Source organism: Citrus clementina, unplaced genomic scaffold, assembly GCF_000493195.1.
Source record: "Citrus clementina cultivar Clemenules unplaced genomic scaffold, Citrus_clementina_v1.0 scaffold_4, whole genome shotgun sequence".
Taxonomy (NCBI): Eukaryota; Viridiplantae; Streptophyta; class Magnoliopsida; order Sapindales; family Rutaceae; genus Citrus; species Citrus x clementina.
In genome coordinates this window covers 12,557,125-12,577,905 of record NW_006262274.1, presented here as the reverse complement: position 1 = coordinate 12,577,905, position 20,781 = coordinate 12,557,125, and the positions used below count along the sequence as shown (strand labels likewise).

The 20,781-nt window shown below is 32.4% G+C and overlaps 3 protein-coding genes across 3 annotated transcripts; all 3 read left to right on the top strand.

Annotated features, from left to right (window-relative positions):
- Window positions 1-2,633: 2,633 nt before the first annotated feature.
- LOC18043385 (squamosa promoter-binding-like protein 13A) lies at window positions 2,634-6,171 on the top strand. The gene is made up of 4 exons (XM_006436803.2): window positions 2,634-2,988; window positions 3,361-3,855; window positions 4,669-4,802; window positions 5,474-6,171. The coding sequence occupies exons 2-4, from the start codon at window positions 3,455-3,457 to the stop codon at window positions 6,076-6,078; spliced, it is 1,140 nt and encodes a 379-aa protein (XP_006436866.1). The 5' UTR covers window positions 2,634-2,988; window positions 3,361-3,454; the 3' UTR covers window positions 6,079-6,171.
- Window positions 6,172-7,976: 1,805 nt separating this feature from the next.
- Window positions 7,977-10,511, top strand: LOC18043384 (F-box/LRR-repeat protein At5g63520). The gene is made up of 10 exons (XM_024186202.1): window positions 7,977-8,156; window positions 8,254-8,361; window positions 8,455-8,547; window positions 8,656-8,781; window positions 8,882-8,983; window positions 9,070-9,109; window positions 9,257-9,409; window positions 9,538-9,713; window positions 9,836-9,936; window positions 10,028-10,511. Exons 1-10 carry the CDS (start codon window positions 7,977-7,979, stop codon window positions 10,509-10,511), a joined length of 1,563 nt encoding a protein of 520 aa, XP_024041970.1.
- Window positions 10,512-19,427: 8,916 nt separating this feature from the next.
- On the top strand, window positions 19,428-20,111 carry LOC112099097. Its single transcript, XM_024186201.1, has one exon. The coding sequence runs from the start codon at window positions 19,428-19,430 to the stop codon at window positions 20,109-20,111; it is 684 nt and encodes a 227-aa protein (XP_024041969.1).
- The last annotated feature ends 670 nt before the right edge of the window (window positions 20,112-20,781 follow it).

The following is a 20,781-nucleotide window of genomic DNA, read 5'->3' as shown; positions in this document are numbered from 1 at the left end:
CATTTGTATCAACTAGCTACTTTTGCATTAATACTATTAAATAATTTTAATAAAATGATAATTTTACCCCGAAATAAATTAAAAAACTATTTTATCTTATAAAAACTTTTAAAATTAAAAATTATAATCATAAAAATATCCCTAAATTTAATAAAAAATAAATCTCAAATAGAGATGCTCAACTGATTTTTACTAAATTTAATAATTATTTTTATTAAAAATTATAATTTTTAAAAATTTAATAAAAATAAATGAATTTATTTATTAAAAATTTATAATTTTGTAAAATTTTATTAAAATAACTGAATTTATTTCTTAAAAGAATAAATCCTAAAATTTTAATAATTTAGGGGATTTAATAATTTAAGGGATTTTTATTAAATCCAAAAATTTTGCAATTATTTTTATAATTATAATTTTATATTAAAATAATTTTTATTAAAAATAAAAATTCTAATTTTGGGATTTATTTTTATTAAATTTAGGGATATTTTTATCATTATATTTTTTTATTTTTTAAAGTTTTTAATTTATTTGGGGGTAAATTACCATTTTATTAAAATTATTTAATAGTGTTTATGCAAAAGTAGTTAGTTGATACAAATGTGAAAAGAAAGGTGGTGCAAAATACATGTTAGAATTTTGTAGTGGTTGGATGAACATAAGACAAAATAAAAGTGATGCAATGATAATTTCTCTTAATTAAATTATGGCCTTAAAAATAGACTATTCTATTATAAATAACTTAAAAAATCTATTAATTTGATTATATCAAGTAAATACCAAAAAAAAAAAAAAATTCTTCCTAACATATGGGGCCTAGGAAATTATAATGGGGTTTTTTGTATATGTGGACCCTAGGCGGCCGCCTAGTTTATTTATACTTAAAGCTGCCCTCGCTATAAGCCCACAATTAAGACTAGAGATGGCAAATAAATATGCATATGAAAAAATCTAGATCCGCATAATAAAAAATGTGATTTTGGATGCATTTGCATTTGGAAATTGGATATTTGGGTCTGCATATATCTTTAAAATAAATTAAATAAAAAATAAAATTTAGAAAATAAAAACACAAAACCTAAGCTAAAAACACATCACACATAAATATTATAATACACCCCAAGTACTCATAAATATTATTTTAGATTATTTTAGATTTGTTTAGCTTTAGAATGATTATTATTTTTATTTTTTAAATAGTTAAAATATTGTAAATTTGCAAATAAATATTTTAAATATGTGGATTTAGATACTCGGAATATCCACCCAAAATTAGTATGGATATTGCCCACCTTCGGATAGCAAAACATCAATGTAGATTCGAATGAACTTACATTCAAATCCGGATTTTGTGATCTCTAATTAGGACAAGTCCTAAGTTACTTTAAGGGAGATTTTAAAACTATGCTATTGTTGTATGAATCTAAATTTACTTTAGTTATATTATTATTGTATTGATTTAGAATCTTAGTAGACTGTTAATTAGAATAATAATAGATTATAATACAATAATAACAATTAAAAAAATGAGAATACTAATTCTAACTCCTTTTTCTTAAATGAAAAAAAAATTAAGCAACAATGTTTCTCTAATATTGTTGTTATTTTTTAAGAAATATGTATGATAATATAATAATTTTTATGATGATTAGGATAATAAATTAGTGGCATGAGTCATGCATGAAATTTGAACATGATATTATGACGGACCACCTCATTTGGCTGGGGAATTGGATAAATGGTGCCAAGATTGAGTTTTTTTGTAGTCTATTTGTTTCATATGCAATTCTGTGCACATGTGTAAAGTATGATCTTTCAACATTTTGAACAAAATAGGAGGGAATCAAAGGGCAATTGATTGCTATCCCAATCAAATCTAGGTGGTCTTTTGGCCTAAAATAGCAAGCTGGAACTTTGTAATATTTAAGTCGAGTGATAAAAAGTTTATATATATATATATATAAACTTTTTATCACTCGACTTAAATATTCAAGTCATGACACGGGTAAATGATTGCTACTTGTTTAGATGTTCAATGGACTATAAAAATGTGAGTGTTAAGCGTACCAAATTTGGTACCCCATGCCATAACTATAAAAAGTCATTTGTAACTTTATTATCAATGTGAGACAGCCCAATCCGATTGAATTAAAATAACTAATAGATTGTAGTATATTTTTTATTTTAAAATTATACAACATGAAATGTGTTACAAATTTAAATACACATATTTATAGTATAGTCTAAAAATCTACTAAGACCAACTCAAAATCATACTTCCAATAATATTTAAGAAGAAATCTACCTCTATTTATATGTGTGAGAGAAAATGTTTGATGACACAAACCCATCCACCCCTAAGCTTTGGTTGCAAATTTGCTATAAACAAAATAGGCTTTCACATTTAGCTGCAAGAAAAACTTGATGTTTGTTTATCACTCTCTGTGAACAGAGCGTGGGATACGCTTTTCCAAACATAAGAAAGTAGAAGCCTAAAGGAAAGACATGCTATGGAATGTGAAACACAATGGCACATGCTTTGTCAAAAGCGATTCGGCAGTAGCATCATCATCCATCCTTGTACTTTTTTTTTTTTACACTTAGCTTATTATAAATGTTTAAAGGAACAAACAGCCTGTCGCTATACTAACTGCCATACTATAATGAACAATCTCCTTTTCTCCCCTTTATTTATTTCAAACCAACCCTAGAAATGGGAAAGAAAACTTAAACAATAAAATAATGAAGTTCAACTTATTAAAAAACTAAGTAAACTTCATAAGAGAGCACTTCTTCTCTTTCACCAACCATCTTCTTAGCCTTTCTACATTCAAGTTTATAGGATTTCTTCAAAAAAAAAATATATATTATTTTATTTTTATCTTTGAGTCTTGACTTAAGCCACTTTATTGGTTAGTGATGGAATCAATGTCAGTGAATAAATGGCTGCAAAGAGAAACCAGTCTCCATATGCTGAACCTGTCTGTAAGTACCCCCTCTCATATCTTTCTCATGTTTCTTTATTTCTTGTTAGTACTCTCTGTTCTTATTTTTTTAGCTTCTTCCAATCTTTTTGGAACTAACTCTGCAACTTTATTGTTTTGTAGGTTCTTTTTTTTCCCCAATATTAAGTATTAAAAAAATAAAAGAAATAAAAATAAAAAGGATTTTGCTGAGATGGGTTTCTTGCTTCTTTGTTTTTCCATTATCACTTAAGGAAAAAAGAATTTACATTGTGTGTTAAAAGATACCCCTTTACATTTATAGCTTTGACAGTTTATGTTTAGTTCACTGTTTCTATTTGTTTACATGTTTGTGATTGTAAAAGGGATTTTAATTTGATGATGGTATAAACAGTGAAAGAGAAGCATGATTGGCTTTGGCTATGTTTGAGAAGGTGTGGAGGGAATTAATTAAAGAATAAAGTCCAACTCTTCAATTGTTGGAGTTTATGGACTGGAACTTGAAACCAGCTTGGGATTTTACTGAATTTGAGCAAGAAGCTATTCCTAACGTAGATGCAGTTGATGAGTCAAGTAGCAGGACAAAAGGGAATTTCTCAGTTGATTTGAAGCTGGGTCAGGTTAATAGTTCGGCTGAAGATTCGTTGAATAAGTGTAAGGAGCCTGGTGCCTCAAAAATGGAGTCTCCTTCACCTTCAGGGTCATTCAAGAGGGCCAGAGCAGCTAACAATGGAAGCCAGACTGCGTCATGTCTTGTTGATGGGTGTGACTCGGACCTTAGTAATTGTAGGGATTACCATAGGCGCCATAAGGTGTGTGAGCTCCACTCGAAGACGCCTCAGGTTTTGATTTGTGGGCAGAAGCAACGGTTCTGTCAGCAATGCAGCAGGTTTAATTTGTTGCGTTGCATGCTAAATTTATTTGGGTTTTTCATTAGAAATGTGTAGTAATTTAGTGATTGTGACTATATCACTATAAAATGTCCCATCATATATGTTTTTGCTGATTATTAAGGATTATAGCTGATTTTTGTGTTTGAACTATGAATTGTTTTGTAAATTTGGACTTTTGCTGCTGTTGAATAGATTTGACTAATGGCCTTGATATTAGGCTCCTGATATAGGTATCTCATGCTTTTTGTCTAATGGGTTCATAAAGAGCTGTGATGTTATGTTATGCATACAATTGAAAGATCGAAGAAATTATGCTGCATCTAGTCTAATTCTTGTAGCATTATAGAAATAATTTTATTTAATTTTTTATTTATGACTTCAGGTACCAAAAGGATTCTGGAAACGGTGGTCTAAGCTAATTTCTCTGCTAATTGTGTTTTGGTGTCCCTCTTCTTAAAAAAGTTGAGCTTTAGAACTTAAGAGGCTCTCTCATATACTTTGCAATCTTATATCCGTGTGTACTAATATTCTTGAAATCTTGAGGGCCATTTATATATTAATTTGCAATATCCTTTACTTTAGTATGAAAAGGTAGCAACAATGCAAGTTAAAGGTAAAGTGAAGGGGCAGAACAGGGAAATAACTTGAGGTAGTGGAAACTTTAGTTCTTCAGAAATACTATGATGATGACCGAACAGTCTGACCTTTAATTGTTTCTGAAAATTGTAAACATAATGGCTTTAACTGTGAACTATTTCATTGTCAAGCAATCAACAAATTACTCTATCAATTTGTCACATTTTTGCTAGATTTCATTGCCTGGAGGAGTTTGATGAAGGGAAGAGAAGCTGCAGGAAACGTCTTGATGGGCACAACAGAAGACGAAGGAAACCTCAGCCAGATCAGCTGTCACGTACTGGAACCTTTTTGTCCAATTACCAAGGTAAGCTGCAATCAAATGTTTGAGTAGATGCAATTTCAGCTCTGAAGCTGGGATGCACACTTGACACTTCAACTCCGACATTGACCAACTTGACTAGTTGTGATTTTCCACATCTCTTGAGAATGAAGAGCTACTCAGCTGAGTGGTTGATCATTACAGAGATGACAATCTACTAATCCTCAAAAGTGATTCTGAGAATTCCTGTATCTTCAATGCTCTCTTTTCTTTTCTACTCAGATAACATTTTTGATAATCAAAATACATAGATTTGGTTGGCGCTTAACTTGGGTGATTCTCTTAAAGTCTCCCTGGTGGCCCCTTAAAAACAAGCCTAAAATGGCAATGCTCCTTCACTTGGAAATAACTTCAACTGAAATACTCTTGATGTTTATGAATCTAACGATCTGGAAACCTGTCTGAATGTCGGGGATTAAAGTACTTTAAATCAAATTTTATCTTCAAATTTGGCTTCAAAATGCATATTGTAGCTAAGTAATTTATACCCCGAGCTGTTTGCTTCTATTTTTCACAGCATCATGTGATGACTTAATTGGGCCTTCAGTTAGTGTATTCCTCAGAATATTTTTGGAGAGACTTGATAACAATACTAATCGACAATAATTATAGTTTGTTCCTTCCAAATTACAGGTGTTTGTGATTTTTCTTTTCAGGTGCCTCATTATTACCTTTCTCCAGTTCACATATGTATCCGTCCGCAACTGTGGTGAAACCCACCTGGACTGGAGTTGTTAATACTGAAGCAGATGCAAGGTGCTACAACGAGCATCATCGTCTAAACTTGCCTGACGAACGGAACCTATTTTTCCGATCCCCTTCAAGCAGCTACAAAACAGGGAAGCAATTCACATTCCTGCAAGGCGATAACCCCACTTTTAACAGTCAAACATCTTCTGAAGCTTCTGTCAGCCAGCCGCTTCTTGGCACTGCCAATTTGTCAGACCGAAGTGGGGCAAGCCACAATGTATTCCATGACAGGTCAACCACTCAAGACTCAGATTGTGCTCTCTCTCTTCTGTCATCACCAACAACACAGACATCTGGTATCAGTTTGAGCCAAATGATGCCGCCTAGTTCAATGCCACTGGTGCGGTCCTTGGGCACAAGCCTGCATAATCACAGTGTAGAGCCCATGGAATCTGTTCTGGTATCCAGTGATCAGGATGATAATGTTCATTGCCCTGGAGTGTTTCATTTGGGATATGATGGGTCCGCAGCCAGTGATACCCCTCAAACAATTCCCTTTCATTGGGAGTAGTAAGTCACTAAGAGGTTGTTATCTTTCCATATAATAATTCTGGATTCTCTTCTTGAAAATCCTGCTGCAATGAACTTATTCTCAAGACTAGAATGTTGGTTTGTTGTTAAAGTTTGCCTTTCATCAAGCTTACCAGCTTGAAATTAATTTCTTGATTTGAAAAAGTCCATATGATTTTGATTTATAACTTTATGAAAATGTCTTTCCAGAATGTAGCCTGTGCATAATGTAACATGTGATATGGAGATTTTAATTTACAAATTGAGCTGTAAATGCTTATGGCAAGCACCATGAGAGTTTTTTCAGAAAGGAGATCTTCAGAGTTTGATCAAAATTTCCTCTTTCAGCGTTAGGGGCCTCTACTTGTTTTGGTGCCAATTATGTGTTTTTATGATAAAAAATAACAAAATTTTGAAAATTTTATGATTATGATAATTCGTAAGAGTAAAGTGAAAAAATACCCTTCATTTTTTTCATTAAAAGCAATTCGGTTTAACACTTTTTTCAAATTTTACGCAACACTTATTAAGATTTCTTCAACTAACTTACCTTTTATATGCTGAATTATAATAATATTTATAGGTATCATAACATTTTCTTTGCAAGATTTGTGGTACTGTTATTTTATAGCTTTGTTTGGAGTTCTAATTTTTAAACTTTGTGAAATTTCGGATCTCTCGACTTCTTGTCTTCTATCCAAGAATTTTGATAAAATTAATAATTGTTATGAATTTAAGGATGAATTCGTAAGACAGCTAAATAAATAGACAGTACGCAAATAATATAAAGTCAATAAGAGGGCTTGGATGATATTATCTCTGAGATTTGAATTCAAATCATGTACGCAAATAATATAAACTCAATAAGAGGGCTTGGATGATATTATCTCTGAGATTTGAATTCAAATCATTCATATAATCTATACAAGTGAAGGGGCAGCCCTATTTCTAATCTCAATTGGCGAATTACATCTTAAGTATCAGATCATGTGTAATTTGAACCATTTAATTTAATTTTGTTACATTATCTATAATTTTAACCATCTAACTTGATTCCATTATGACGAATAATCACGTCGCATTTAATAAATCAAATGTTAAATTCGAATAATCTCATCACATTTGATAAACCAAATGCACTATGTTATAGTGAATAATCACATCTGACATCACATTTGATAAGTTGCAGTCTCATGCTTTGATAGCCAGAATGCATCTAATATATGTGGGATACAAGTCAGAAAATCACCAAGCATTTTACCGACATGTCATTTTTTGTTAGACGACGAGACAATGATTTATTCAGACAACAACCGACATTGTCGTTCGGCTTCCAATCTCATATTTAACATCCTCATTCAACATTAACAACAGTAAATAATGTGATCATATTGTTTTACCACGATATCATCAATTCTTGTTTATTGATTTCATTTCTTTAAGCTAATAAAACTTTTTTTTGTTGAAAAAAAAAGCTTATTTGTGAATTGGGTTGGTCGGAAATGAAAAGGCAAAAGTGTAATTACAAGAACAGAAATAAATCTCTCTCCTAGCTTAAAAATGTCCAAGTGCATAAGAAAATGGAATATCACTAAATATGGGTGCTGAGCTGATGCACAATCAAGAGAAAACAACAAGAGATATAAATATATAATAGTTTGTTTGAGAAAACACCAAGAACCAATGAATTCAAGAATCCAAATCCAGATACACATCATTAAAAATAAGGAAAAGAATCCACTACTCCATTAATGTCCTTAATGGCTGAAGTAACCTCTTTAGGATTATGCAAAAAGAGCAATAACTCCTCCATCTTATATTAAAAATGCTATAAAACAGCATCATGGTCACTCCCATTTTGATGCCAAAGGAAAGAAAACACAAATGGAAAACAAAATAATGGTGGGTGGTTCAGCTGCTTTGGGGAATGAAGATCTTCTTCAACACATACTTTCAAGATTACCGGCATTATCATTTGCATCAGCTGCATGTGTTAACAAATCTTGGAATAAAGTTTGTAATCAGATTCTCTCAAAGCCTAAGCTTGCATCTGCTCTCTCTCTTTCCCCTTCTCTTCATGTAAGTTTTCTATTTTGCTTTTCCTTTTCTCCATATTTCTTGTTAACTTAATTTTTTGTCCATGTTATGATTGCATATATACATATATGTACAATAGGTTGCAGTATCAGAGGTTCTTGATAAGGTTCTCTCAGAGCCAATTCGTCCACACTTTGCAATTGCCTCTGTTGGCATGCAGTCTAAATTGGCAGCCACTCACCAACTTGTATGCATTCAATTTTTTGCTCAATTTTTTGTTCATCTTCACATAAAGTTCTTGTGTTTTTTGATTAATTAATTACTTTAATTACAAATGCAGATAACAGCAAGATTAGGATCTAGAACCCCAGTCATTACTAATGCTGTTACTGGGATTATTGGGTTAGATGCTCATTTGGATGAAATATGTGAGGTTTGTATGCATCATCAAAATATACAATTCATTTATGTCTATGAATCATTGGTTAAATTGATGTAGCAAATTAGTAGTTATTCTTTTCTTATGAAAACGTCATTTTAGGTAAAATGGACATTACTTGAAGATAATCTCCTTAATGATTTTGATCATTGTTATGGAATCGTCTTGATTGTTGGATATGTACCTGGACTTAAGGTCGAGACCATCCCACTACTACGATCAAAGGAGGTAATAAGATCCCATCTCATTTTACATAGATTGTGTATATGCAAGGTGCAAAAATGATTTGTGTGACATCTTTTTGTCTCTTGTGGTGTTTCCATTTCAGGAACCTGAATTTAGCATGGTTGATAAGTTTCTGATGGATATCAGGCACTACTCAGCCTCCATTTCAGGATGCTCATCCCCTAATGGGATCATTTTGTTTGGAGTAAGTAATTAGTCATAAACCAGGTTTTTGTTGTTTTCATTTAAAGAATATCAATTCTAATGATGTATCTTTTGATTATATTATAGGATCAAAATATTGATATCAAACCAATTCTTGCAGAGATGGGTGAGTATTATCGCTCTTTATTCATATAAGCAATTTTTTTTTTCCGATTCCATATTTGAATCAATAATCTTACATATCAACTAATTGTTAGTTAAGGTTGATGTTTTAATATCACCATAGAGCTTGTGACCTCTTGAAATTTGTTAGATTATGGCTTGCCTGAGGAAACAGTCATCGTGGGTGATGCAACTAGCTGCTTTTTGTTTAAAACTGGGGAAAATTCTCAGAATTACAATGGGGCTTTGTACTTCTTTGATGCCGTTGCTCTAGTATTTTCAAGGGATAGTGACAATTCAAATGGTACCTAAATTATTTCACCAAGTCAATTACTGTTTTTGTACATAGTATAAATTTTTCTTCATCACTTCTACAGGATATTTAGTTAATGTTTAATAACTTTGTTTCCCACAACTTGTTTGATTGAGCAGTTCCAGAAATTCAATTTGACATTACAATGTCAACTGGTGTATTACCATTTGGTCCTGAACTCAAGGCTGTTTCAGTAAAAGAGCATAATGCAGATTGTTCACTTTTGACTGCTAGAATGGAAGGATACGATGGACTTCTACATGGCGAAGAAATTTTAGAAGACATTAAAGAACATGTATATCAGTTCTGAAAGCTAACCCTTTTCAATTTGGTTCAATTTGGTCTTATGGCAGCAAGGTCTGGCCCCTCATCCTATCTATCTTGTTTATGCCTGAATTTAGAGGTGCTCTTTTGCAGATCGATGATAAATATCCTTATTTATACATTGGGGTCATACATCAAAGAGGGTCACTGCAGTTCGGATCAAGATCATATATGTCATTGTACGAAGTTTTGGGGTAAGACAAGTGACCTCTATTTTTGAAAAGGAATGCATGTATAATGTTTGTAAAACTTTTGCCGCTTTCCTTTGGCTGTGGTCTTGAACAGAGCAGAGGATCAGTTCTTTATTGTGAATGGAGTTGGCATCAAACCTGGCGATTCTTTCATATTCTACCACTCTGATTCAGATACTGCATCATCATCTAGCATCGATGTCTTAGATGGCCTCAGACTTCTGAATGCATCATCTTGTTGTGGCACAATTGGCCGCAATGTTACTAATGCTAACAAGGAAGTGTTCGGAGGCTTAATCTTCTCTTGCTTTTCTCGTAGTGTGCCACTCTCTGACGACGACGACGACGACGAAGATGATAATGATGTTTACTTTGAAAGCTATCCATTCTGCAGGAACTTCCCCGAAACCCCACTAGCAGGAATATTTTGTTATGGAGAAATTGGACGTGGCCGCGGCTTAACAAGATTAATTAATCAAGAAGAAGAAGATTGCTCAATCTCTGGTCGATGCCTTTTGCATCACTACAGCACCGTTTATTTGGTCATGTCATACACTATACCACCTTTGTTGCATTAGCTGTTTGATTTACTTTTTAATATCCAATGAAACTTGGGTTGGATCCATATACGAAACTCGGGTTATTAGTTCATGATTTTGGCAAATTTAAGGTTTTGTTTTTAATAATCTCTTAAAAATGTACTGGTTTAATTAGTTATGCATAATTGTATATCTAGTTAAAGTATAAAGTTTGTGCGAGACAGTCATATGAATTTCATCCCTGAGACAGAGGCATGAATAAAAGAAATTAATGAGTAGAACTTAATTTCTTCCATAATTACTTGTTTTCATTTTTTATTTCGCTCTATTTGAAATACAAGTATGCAACCCAAGAGGGGGGTGGATTGAGATTATAAAAAATTATTCAATTTATTAAAGAAAATCTTAATGCAATTATAAATCAAATTCAAAGCAATAACAATTAAGAAGATCACAATATAAAAAGATAAGGGAAGAGGGATTCAAACACCGAGATTTTTACGTGGTTCGGCCAACCTCACCTACGTCCACGCCTCCAAGCTTTCCGAGCTTGAGGATTCCACTAAGCAAGCCTCCAAGGCTTCAAATGCTTACACTTGACTTCCAAGGTGTTAATAGACCTTTACAACAAGAGATTATCCCCAATCTCTTAACCCAAGTGTATCCCAATACTTACAATCACTCAAAGTAAAAGATTACAAACTGTTTTGCCTCTCACAATATATAAGATTACACAATGATGCTTAATATGTGAATAGAAGAAGCAAGAATGTGTTCTAAGCTCTATGAAGATTGTATTCTCGAATATTAGCTCAAAATGATCGTGTTGTGATCAGCCTCCTTTGAATTTGAATGAGCTTATTTATATTTAGAGCTGAAAATCTAGCCGTTACAAACTGTCGGACAGAAAACGATTCGCCGTTAACCATTAACGGTTAACCGTTTAGGCTGGTCAAAGTTACCGTTGGACCAAATTTCAAATAAACGGTTAGGCGTTTAGGCTTAACCTTTCGCCGTTAACTTCCAGAGACCTACAAGATAAACATTGGTTATCCGTTTACACTAAACGGTTAAGGACTTGCGTGAAGTGGCTTCTCTGGATATTATCGGTTAACCGTTTGAAATAAATGGATCGCCGTTTGTCTCCAGTAACCTGCAAAATGAACATCAGTTATTCGTTTTCATTAAGCGGTTAAGGGATTGCAGGAAGTGGCTTCTCTGGATATTATCGGTTGACCGTTTAAAATAAACGGTTCGCCGTTTGGCTTTAGTAATCTGTAAAATAATTTAGCCTTATCAGTTTTGGTTAATCAGTGATTCTGGACGTTATCGGTTAACTGTTTAAAATAAACGGTTCACCGTTAGGTTCCAGTAGCCTTCCCATCTTTGGTGTTTTTCGTTATTCATAAACGGCTAGAGCTTAGGCAATATGTTGCTCTCTGGTGCTAATCGGTTAACCGTTTAAAAGAAAACGATTTACCTTTAATTTCCAGTAACCTTCCCATCTTTTGTGTTTTCCGTTTTTCATAAACGGTTAGAGGTTTAGGAAATATGTTGCTCTCTGCCTTTAATCGGTTAACCGTTTTAAATAAACGGTTCACCGTTTATAACCAGAATTGCAATTTTAAACTAGTTTTTGCAGATAATCTCTTTCTAATTTGAAAATCCATCTTTTATGAAGAAATAAGGCAATGATTATAAGGGCTTTCATTTATTAAGAAATAGCTCCAATATTTTTGTCAAAACCATATAAAATTTGTTATCATCAAAATCAATATTATTAACATATTCATGTTAACATATTCATGTTAACACTATTTTTATTCTTCTTTAGTGCAGTCTGTTTAAAACTATGATTTGAAATGTTGGAGAAAATTAATATTAATGTTTTGAAGGGTAAAATTATGCTGCCACATGAGTTTGGTGCCCTTTTTTTTGGTCTTTTACTTGGTCAACTATATCAGAGTCTTGTTATTTATTATAAAAATAAAAAAATAAAGATTTTTAAATTTTCACACATTAGTCCTGCACCTACAAATTTTCAATTATAGTGCACCTACAAATTTCCAATTATAGTGATGCTTCTGAAAGCCATGATCTGTTTCAAAAGCACCTTTCCAAGACGCTGGAATGAAAACAATACTCCAACATCGCAGACTTGTCACTTTGGACAATGTAATGTTAGAAAAAGAAATTCTTTGGTGAAAACCATCACCTATAATCCAGGAATATTCATATTGTATAACCAAGAATCAATAACAAAATATGCGGAAGCGTATTTGAATCTATAGTGCTTAATTACTCTTTAAAATTGTGTGGTTAACCTTTCAGTTCAACACGTTCTCGTAGATAATCTTTTAATTTTCTCTGTGCTTTCTCTCTGACAATGTGATGTCAAAAAGAATAGAAAGATACATGTGACTTAGGGACTATGACAACTTATATAGACAACTTTTCTTATTGTCTTTAGATATTCTTATTTCAGCCCATTATAGAAATAGAAATTACCGTTAAGTCTCTACACATTAAAAACCCATACCTTATCAGATATATTAAAGCCATTATTGAAAACCTTAATAAATCACTTTTAATTAGGCTTAAACCAATATGACAATCCGTAATACATAATTATTCATATATAAGACGAACGTTGGATTAAAGATCCAACAATGCTAGATTAAAAATCTAACAATCTCTCACTTGGGTATGTGTTATAATTATTTTTTGCAAAAAAAAAAAGAAAAAGTATGAGCTCAACCTTACTGTCATTGTCAAAATATATCTATAACTGATCCGGTCCATCGATCATACTAACATAGGATCAAAGTGACCTTCGTTACAACTATCGTAACGAGACCTATCAATGGTCACTATCCCAATACAATTAAGTGACATGGATCACGATGTGGATGTGTGGCATGGAAATTTCATGCAATGTGATCTTAACATGCATATTTCTAATTGATCCACCTTAAACCTTAGTGAGATCAAATTACACTAAAATTAGAGTGTGAATAAACTATAACTTTATCTCTGCAGAAAATAACCTTGAATATCTATAAACTAAAATAACTGAAAAATGTCTATAACATAAGAGCATCTAAAATCACAAACTATCACTAAAACTGAATATCCTTTAATGAAATGACACCCATACGAGTAGTGTGCTCATGAACATCTTGGGTGGCAATCCCTCAGTAAGCGAATCCATATTCACGGAGTTTGTGCCGATGTGCTCTATAGACAACTGTCCACTCTGAACTCTTTCTTTAACGATTAGGAACTTGGTTTCTATATACTTTGACTTCATTGAGCTTATGTTATTATTGGAATATAGCACTACTGACTTATTGCCACTAAATAACTTCAGTGGTCTATCAACACCGTTTACTATATGTAGCTCATAACAAAATTTCATAACCATATTTTGTGATTAGATGCCTTATAATATACTATGAACTCTGCTGCTGATAACTCTATGAAATGAGAGTTATCATGACACATTTAAAGAGTAAATAATGTGATTTTATTGTATTTTAGTTATATTTTGTATGAACATCCATTTTAATTTATTTTTAAAAAATTGAGTTGTTTTAGAATAATTTGTACTTAGAATTTAGATTATATGCATAATTGTAGGTGATCGAAAGCTCAAGTTTTAACGAAGGAATGCTGCTGCAACAGACTTGCAGAGACAATGAAAGCACTTGTCTACAGAGGAATTGAAACAAGTCTGGAGCAGTACATATGCAGTAGTTGTTGTTGTAGCAATCCTAGAGCAATGACAGACTGAATTTCGCGCGCTACAACTAAAAGATTGCAATTTAAAGTTGGGAGATTGCCACTTTCCCTCATACAGTAATCAACATATATCATTTCCCCCCTTGCTGTTTTTATAATGGCCAAAAACCCCCCTGATAGCATAAGTTTACAATAGTACCCTTATTTTCAACTAATCTTTTATTTATATTTATTATAAATTAAATAAATCACATGAATAGAAACTAAATAAAAAATAAAGCATTAAAAATAAGAAATATATATTTTGATATGAGCAAAAAAATTAATAATAAAATTTTTTTCTTGTAATTATTTATTTTGTGAACATTTTCTTATAATAAACATTTTGTAATATTTAAAATTAAATGTAAAAAGTATAGGTAAAATATTTTATTATTTATCTTATAATAAATTTTTATTTGTCATTCAAGTTTTCTAATAATAATTTTTTATCATTTTATAATAATTTTTTTATATATTTATTATAAGAAAATTTTCACAAAATAAATAAGTACAAGAAAAAAATTTTATTATTAATTTTTTTGCTCATATCAAAATATATATTTCTTATTTTTAATGCTTAATTTTTTATTTAGTTTCTATTCATGTGATTTATTTTATTTATAATAAATATAAATAAAAGATTAGTTGAAAATAAGGATAATATTGTAAACTTATGCTATCAGGGGGGTTTTTGACCATTATAAAAACAGCAGGGGGGGAAATGGTATATGTTGATTACTGTAGGGGGAAAGTGGCAATCTCCCTTTAAAGTTTCCAAAAATGGAAGATGCGCACACTTTCGGCTGCCCTAATTCTGAGTTATAAAAGGAGCACGCATAAAAAGAAAAAGAGAGAGCCATTACTCAAGGAAAAATCACAGAGAAAAGCAAAAGAAAAACAGAAAATAAGAGGGATTTGAGGCTGCAATAGAGGAATCACAGTGAACAAGAATGAGAGATCGCAAGATTAAGCGGACTTTAACTCTTTATCTTGTTTTCTTATTTTCTATTTATTTATAGGGATGTATTTAATGGATGAAACAATTTTATTTACTGTTCTATCACAAATCATGAACTGAATTTGATTGTGGTTGAGTGATAAACGATCTTAATGAATGTTTGATTGACATATGTGCGTTGCTCTGTGTTTGCTAGAGCATTTTGTCTGAATTGTATTTATTTCAATTCCTTATTTCGGCTAACCACCAATTTAGTGGACACTAGCTAAAAAGCCTAAAAATGTTTGAATTAGTTAGTGGATCAATTTAAGATAATACTTGATTTTAGATTGGGTTTCCCAAGTTGAGTAAATCTCAATTTGAATAGGGTTATTCTTGATCTAAAATTAGTAATGAACTAGACATAGGGATTCACTTTGTAGGGTAAATAGAACCTAGAACGTTTAATGCTATATTTAATTTTGGCATAACAATTGGTCACTGTTAGGTTGCATTAGATATAAGATATCCAACAGGCGACAACTGAGGATGCATGAAGGATTCTGCCCAGTGCTGTAATTAATGCTGTAGCAACAGTACTATAATTAAAAATAGTCAATGCCATTAAGTGAGTAAACTTAGGGGTGGACATATTTTAACCGAACCGATCCAAACCGACGGTTTGGATCGGTTTCATTAATAAAAACACTGGTTTCGGTTTATTGGATTGCAAACCGACATCACTCGGTTTGGATTTTGGTTTGGAAGGATTTCAAATGGATTCAAACTGATCCAATCCAAAATTTACACTTTCATACACAAAGGAAATATACACTTTCATACACAATAGCATATCTCTTACTATAAAAACAAAAAGATAAACCTAATTTTCCAAACACTCACGCCTCCGCCTCCACCTCTAGCGCTTCCTAATTCCTATCATTCTCTAACTCTTTCAATCTCAAATTCTCAATCGCTCATTCTCAAGTCTCCTGAGGTATGTTTTGATTTTATTTTTCTTGCTAAGATTTTATTTCATTTTAGTCAAAAGTAAAAATGGATTTTGGTATAATTGATGATAATTTATTTAATTAATTAATTCCATAACTAATTTTTTAATCTTTATTAATTATAGAAGCTCTCACCTCTTGTCGTTCTCAACTCTCTCAATCTCAATCGCTCATTCTCAAGTCTCATCGTCATAATTTCAAAAATCGGAACTTGAGGTATGTTTTGTTTTTGAAAGACTAAAAGAAGAGGAACATGATGGACCATATATGAGTTTTTTCAATGAGAGGAAGGCAGAACAGATCAGGCCACCCACTGCTGAAGATTGGAAAAATGCTTAAATATTTATTGAGTTTTTGAAATTTTTCAATGATGTTACAGTTGATTTCAGTGCTTCATTATCAGTGACATCTAACTTGTATTTTCATCATGTTTGCACCATTCAAACCCAATTGCATTTGTATATTGAAAATGAGGACGTGCTTCTCAGTTAAATGGCTGAAAAAATGTATTCTGTTATGAACAAATATAAAAGCAGTATGTATTTTGTTATTAGAACTCAAACCGAAGATCCAAACCGATTCAGTCGGTTTGGATCGGTTCGGTTTATAAAAAATTTATGTCTATATCGGTTTGGGAATATTTCAAACCGATAAGTTTGGATCGGTTTGATAATATGTCTCAAACCAATCCAAACCGAATTTGCCACCCCTAAGTAAACTCACTCAACTATTCTATTCCCATTGGTTACATTCTTGTGGTTGACGTGAGAATTTTCTTTATTACATTTTTATCAATTAGTTTATTAGTTTCGTAAATTGTCTATTTTAATTTAAAACACAACTGTGCTATTTAGATTACTGTAGCAAATCTGATAACATTAATCCCTATGGAGACGGTCTGAATACTCATCGGTATATTACTTGTTGTGTACACTTGCACGTTGACACCCATAGCATTAGAAATTGCACACCAAGTTTTTGGCGCCGTTGCTGGGGATTGATTGTTAATTGTGATATGTGAAATTAATCTTAAACGTGCTAATTTTTAATTTAATTTAATTTATTTTGTTGACAGAAGTGATCTAGCAACCCTTGCATGCGCAACAATGGACTCAACCCAAGCACTAGATTAATGGTGGACGCTTCAGTAAATAGGGTCTTGCTACCTAAGTCTTACAATGAGGCCAAATGAAATTTTAGAGAGGATAACCTACAATAACTATCAGTGGCCATCAATTAGGCAAGCTGCAACAAGAGGAACATAAGGAGTCTATAACGTAGATGCCTTGACAGCATTGTCAGCTCAAGTAACCTCATTAACAAATATGGTAAAAGGTATGACTATTGCTCCAACAACTATCAACTAAATTATTGAAGCATCATGCATTTATTGTGGAAAATGGCACTTATTTGACAATTGTTCTGAAAATCCAGCCTTGGTTAACTATGTGTGCAACTTCAACAGATAGAACCAGAACAATCCATATTCAAACACTTACAACCCTGGATGGAGACAACAATTAAACTTTTCATGAAGCAATCAGAACCAGAATGCTGCAGCAACCAGTGGACAAAACAGGCCTGCTCAACCACTTAGATTTCACCAGCAAAATCAAGGGCAAAGATACACCAGTAATGATTAGGGATGGCAATGAGGTAGATATGGGTTGAATCTACTCTGCTCTAGATCCAAATCCATAATAAAAATCAAGATCCGTGTCTGCTCCAGATCCGTCATGAATCCATATTTTTCGCTCCATATCCAGATCCAAAAAAGAAATAAATATCTATATTTGCTCCAAATCCAAAAAAAAATTAAAATTCAAATCTGCTCTAAATCCGTCATTAATTCTAAAACTCAGTAATAAAAAGTAATAATTTTTTAGAATGAAAATTGAAGGCTAAAATGTATTGATAACAAATAAATTATATAATTTTTCTCAAAAATATAATAAATATTGTAGCTTATACTTTTACACCAAAACAACAAATAAGAAAGATAATAAAATATCATTCAAAAGTAATTGCAGGAGTAAAATCAATCTAATATTCTATTGTCTCCTTCATCATTCTAATATCTACGACACACCTACCATCATTCCTACAACATTAGATAATGACATATAAATTAAATATGATTTATATTCAGTCCTTTATTATTTTTATTATGACCATATTTGACTAAATATATGAATAACTATATTCGTTAAAAATTATTTGGCCAATATAATAAAATAAATTGCCAGATTGTATTACTTGGCTTGCAATCTGAATATTGCATGTACATGCTTTGGGGCTGGCTGACCTTTAAATTTACAAGACTAACTTTTAAGTTTTAAAAGTTTAAATGCATGATAAATACCACTAATATACTATGAATAAAATTTATTATCATTATAATTCCATAATTATTAAGAAACTTTTAAAATAAAATAGAATAAAAAGATGAGTGGATATGGATATGGATTTAGATATTAAGACAGATCCAGACCTGCTCCAGATCCGTCTTAAATCTGCACATCGATATCCAAATCCGATCCAAATTCATTTTAAACCGACCCAAATCCGATCCGATTGGATTTGGATCACGTGGATCTTGGGTTTGATCCAATCCATTGCCATCCCTAGTAATGATCAACTCAGTTCTCTTGAAACTTTGCTTAAAGAATACATTGTGAAGAATAAAGTAGTTCTTTAGAGCCAAGCTATGTCTTTAAGAAACTTGGAGAATCAGATTGGACAACTGGCTACAGTATTGAGTAACAAATCTTAGGGTAGTTTACCCAACAATACAGAGGACCCAAGAAGAGAAGGAAAATAATATTGTAAGGTGATTAACTTAAGGTCTGGAAAGGATGTTCATATTCCAGTTGGAGTACCAAGAAGGAGAGTGGAACCCGTTTCAACCCAAGAGGAAGCTTAAGTTGAAGAAGAACCACAACAACTCACTTTTCAGCTCCTTGATGTGAACAACCAAGCTACAACATCAATAGAAAATAATAATCCAACAATCATGGACGAATATGCTGCAGTACCAGCCACATTAGTCCAAAACATGGCAAAAGAGAAGCGGCCTACAAAACCTAATACAGAACAACAGTTTAGACACTCACCACCTTCCTTCAAATATTTCAGAAGTAAAAACAAGACAAGCAATTCAGCAAGTTCTTAGAAGTGCTGAAGCAACTACATATCAATATTCCTTTTGTAAAAGCCCTCAAACAAATGCCAAATTATGTGAAGTTCTTGAAAGATATTCTGGCAAGGAAAAGGAGGCTTGGAGAATTTGAAACAGTTGCTCTAACACAAGAATACAACCAAATATTTCAGAACAAAATCCCTCAAAAGTTGAAGGATCCAGGGAGCTTCATAATTCCATGCTCCATAGAGACTAATTACAGTAGTAAGATACTTTGTGATTTGGGAGCTAACATCAATCTCATGCCTTTATCAATGTTCAAGCAACTGGAAGTTGGAGAAGGTAGGCCAACAATAATGACTTTACAACTTACTGACATATCTCAAGCCTATCCAGAAAGGAAGATTGAAGACATGTTGGTGAAGGTAGAAAAATTTATTTTTCCAGTGGATTTCATTGTGTTAGAATTTGAAGCAGATAAAAAAGTACCAATCATTCTAGAAAGACCTTTCTTAGCCACAGGAAAGACTTTGATTGATGTACAAAAAGGAAAATTTACTATGCGGGTGAATGACCAACAAATTACATTCAATGTGCTGAATGCTATGAAGAGTCTTGATGAGGTTGAAGATTGTAACTTTATCACTGTTGTTGATTTTACTGTAACAGAGAGATTAAACAGTTGCTGCGGTAAGGAAGAAATCAATGCTATAATATTCGAAGAACTTGAAGATAAAGATCCTGAAACATCCAACATAGCATGGTTATGAGAGAAGCAATCCTTCATAATAGACAAGCACTTTGAATCACTCGATCTCTAAAACAAAGAAGTAAAACCTTCTGTTCCATCTATTGAGTCACCTCTTGTTCTAGAATTAAAATTTTTACCCTTATATTTAAAATATGTTTATCTTGGTGACAATAACACCCCTCCGGTAATTATTTCATTTTCTTTGAATGCAAATTAAGAAAAATATTTGGTGAATGTATTCGGGAGATACTAGAAGGCTATAAGATGGACCATGGCAAATAATAAAGGAATCAGCTCATCCATATGCATGCACAAGATTCTGCTAGAAGATTGTTACAACAATTCTGTGAAGCAACAGAGAAAATTGAATCTCATCATGAAGGAAGTTGTGAAGAAGGAGATCATTAAATGGCTCGATGTTGGAATTATTTACTCCATATCAAATAACTCATGTGTAAGTCTAGTTCAATGTGTTCCAAAGAAAGGTGGAGTAACAGTTGTAGCAAATAAGAAGAATGAGCTTATTCCTTCAAGAACAGTGACTGGATGGAGAGTTTGCATGGATTATAAGAAGCTAAACAAATCCACAAGGAAGGACCATTTTCCACTGTCTTTCATAGATCAAATGCTGGACAAACTTGATGGAAAAAAATATTACTGTTTCTTGGATAGATACTCAAGCTACAACC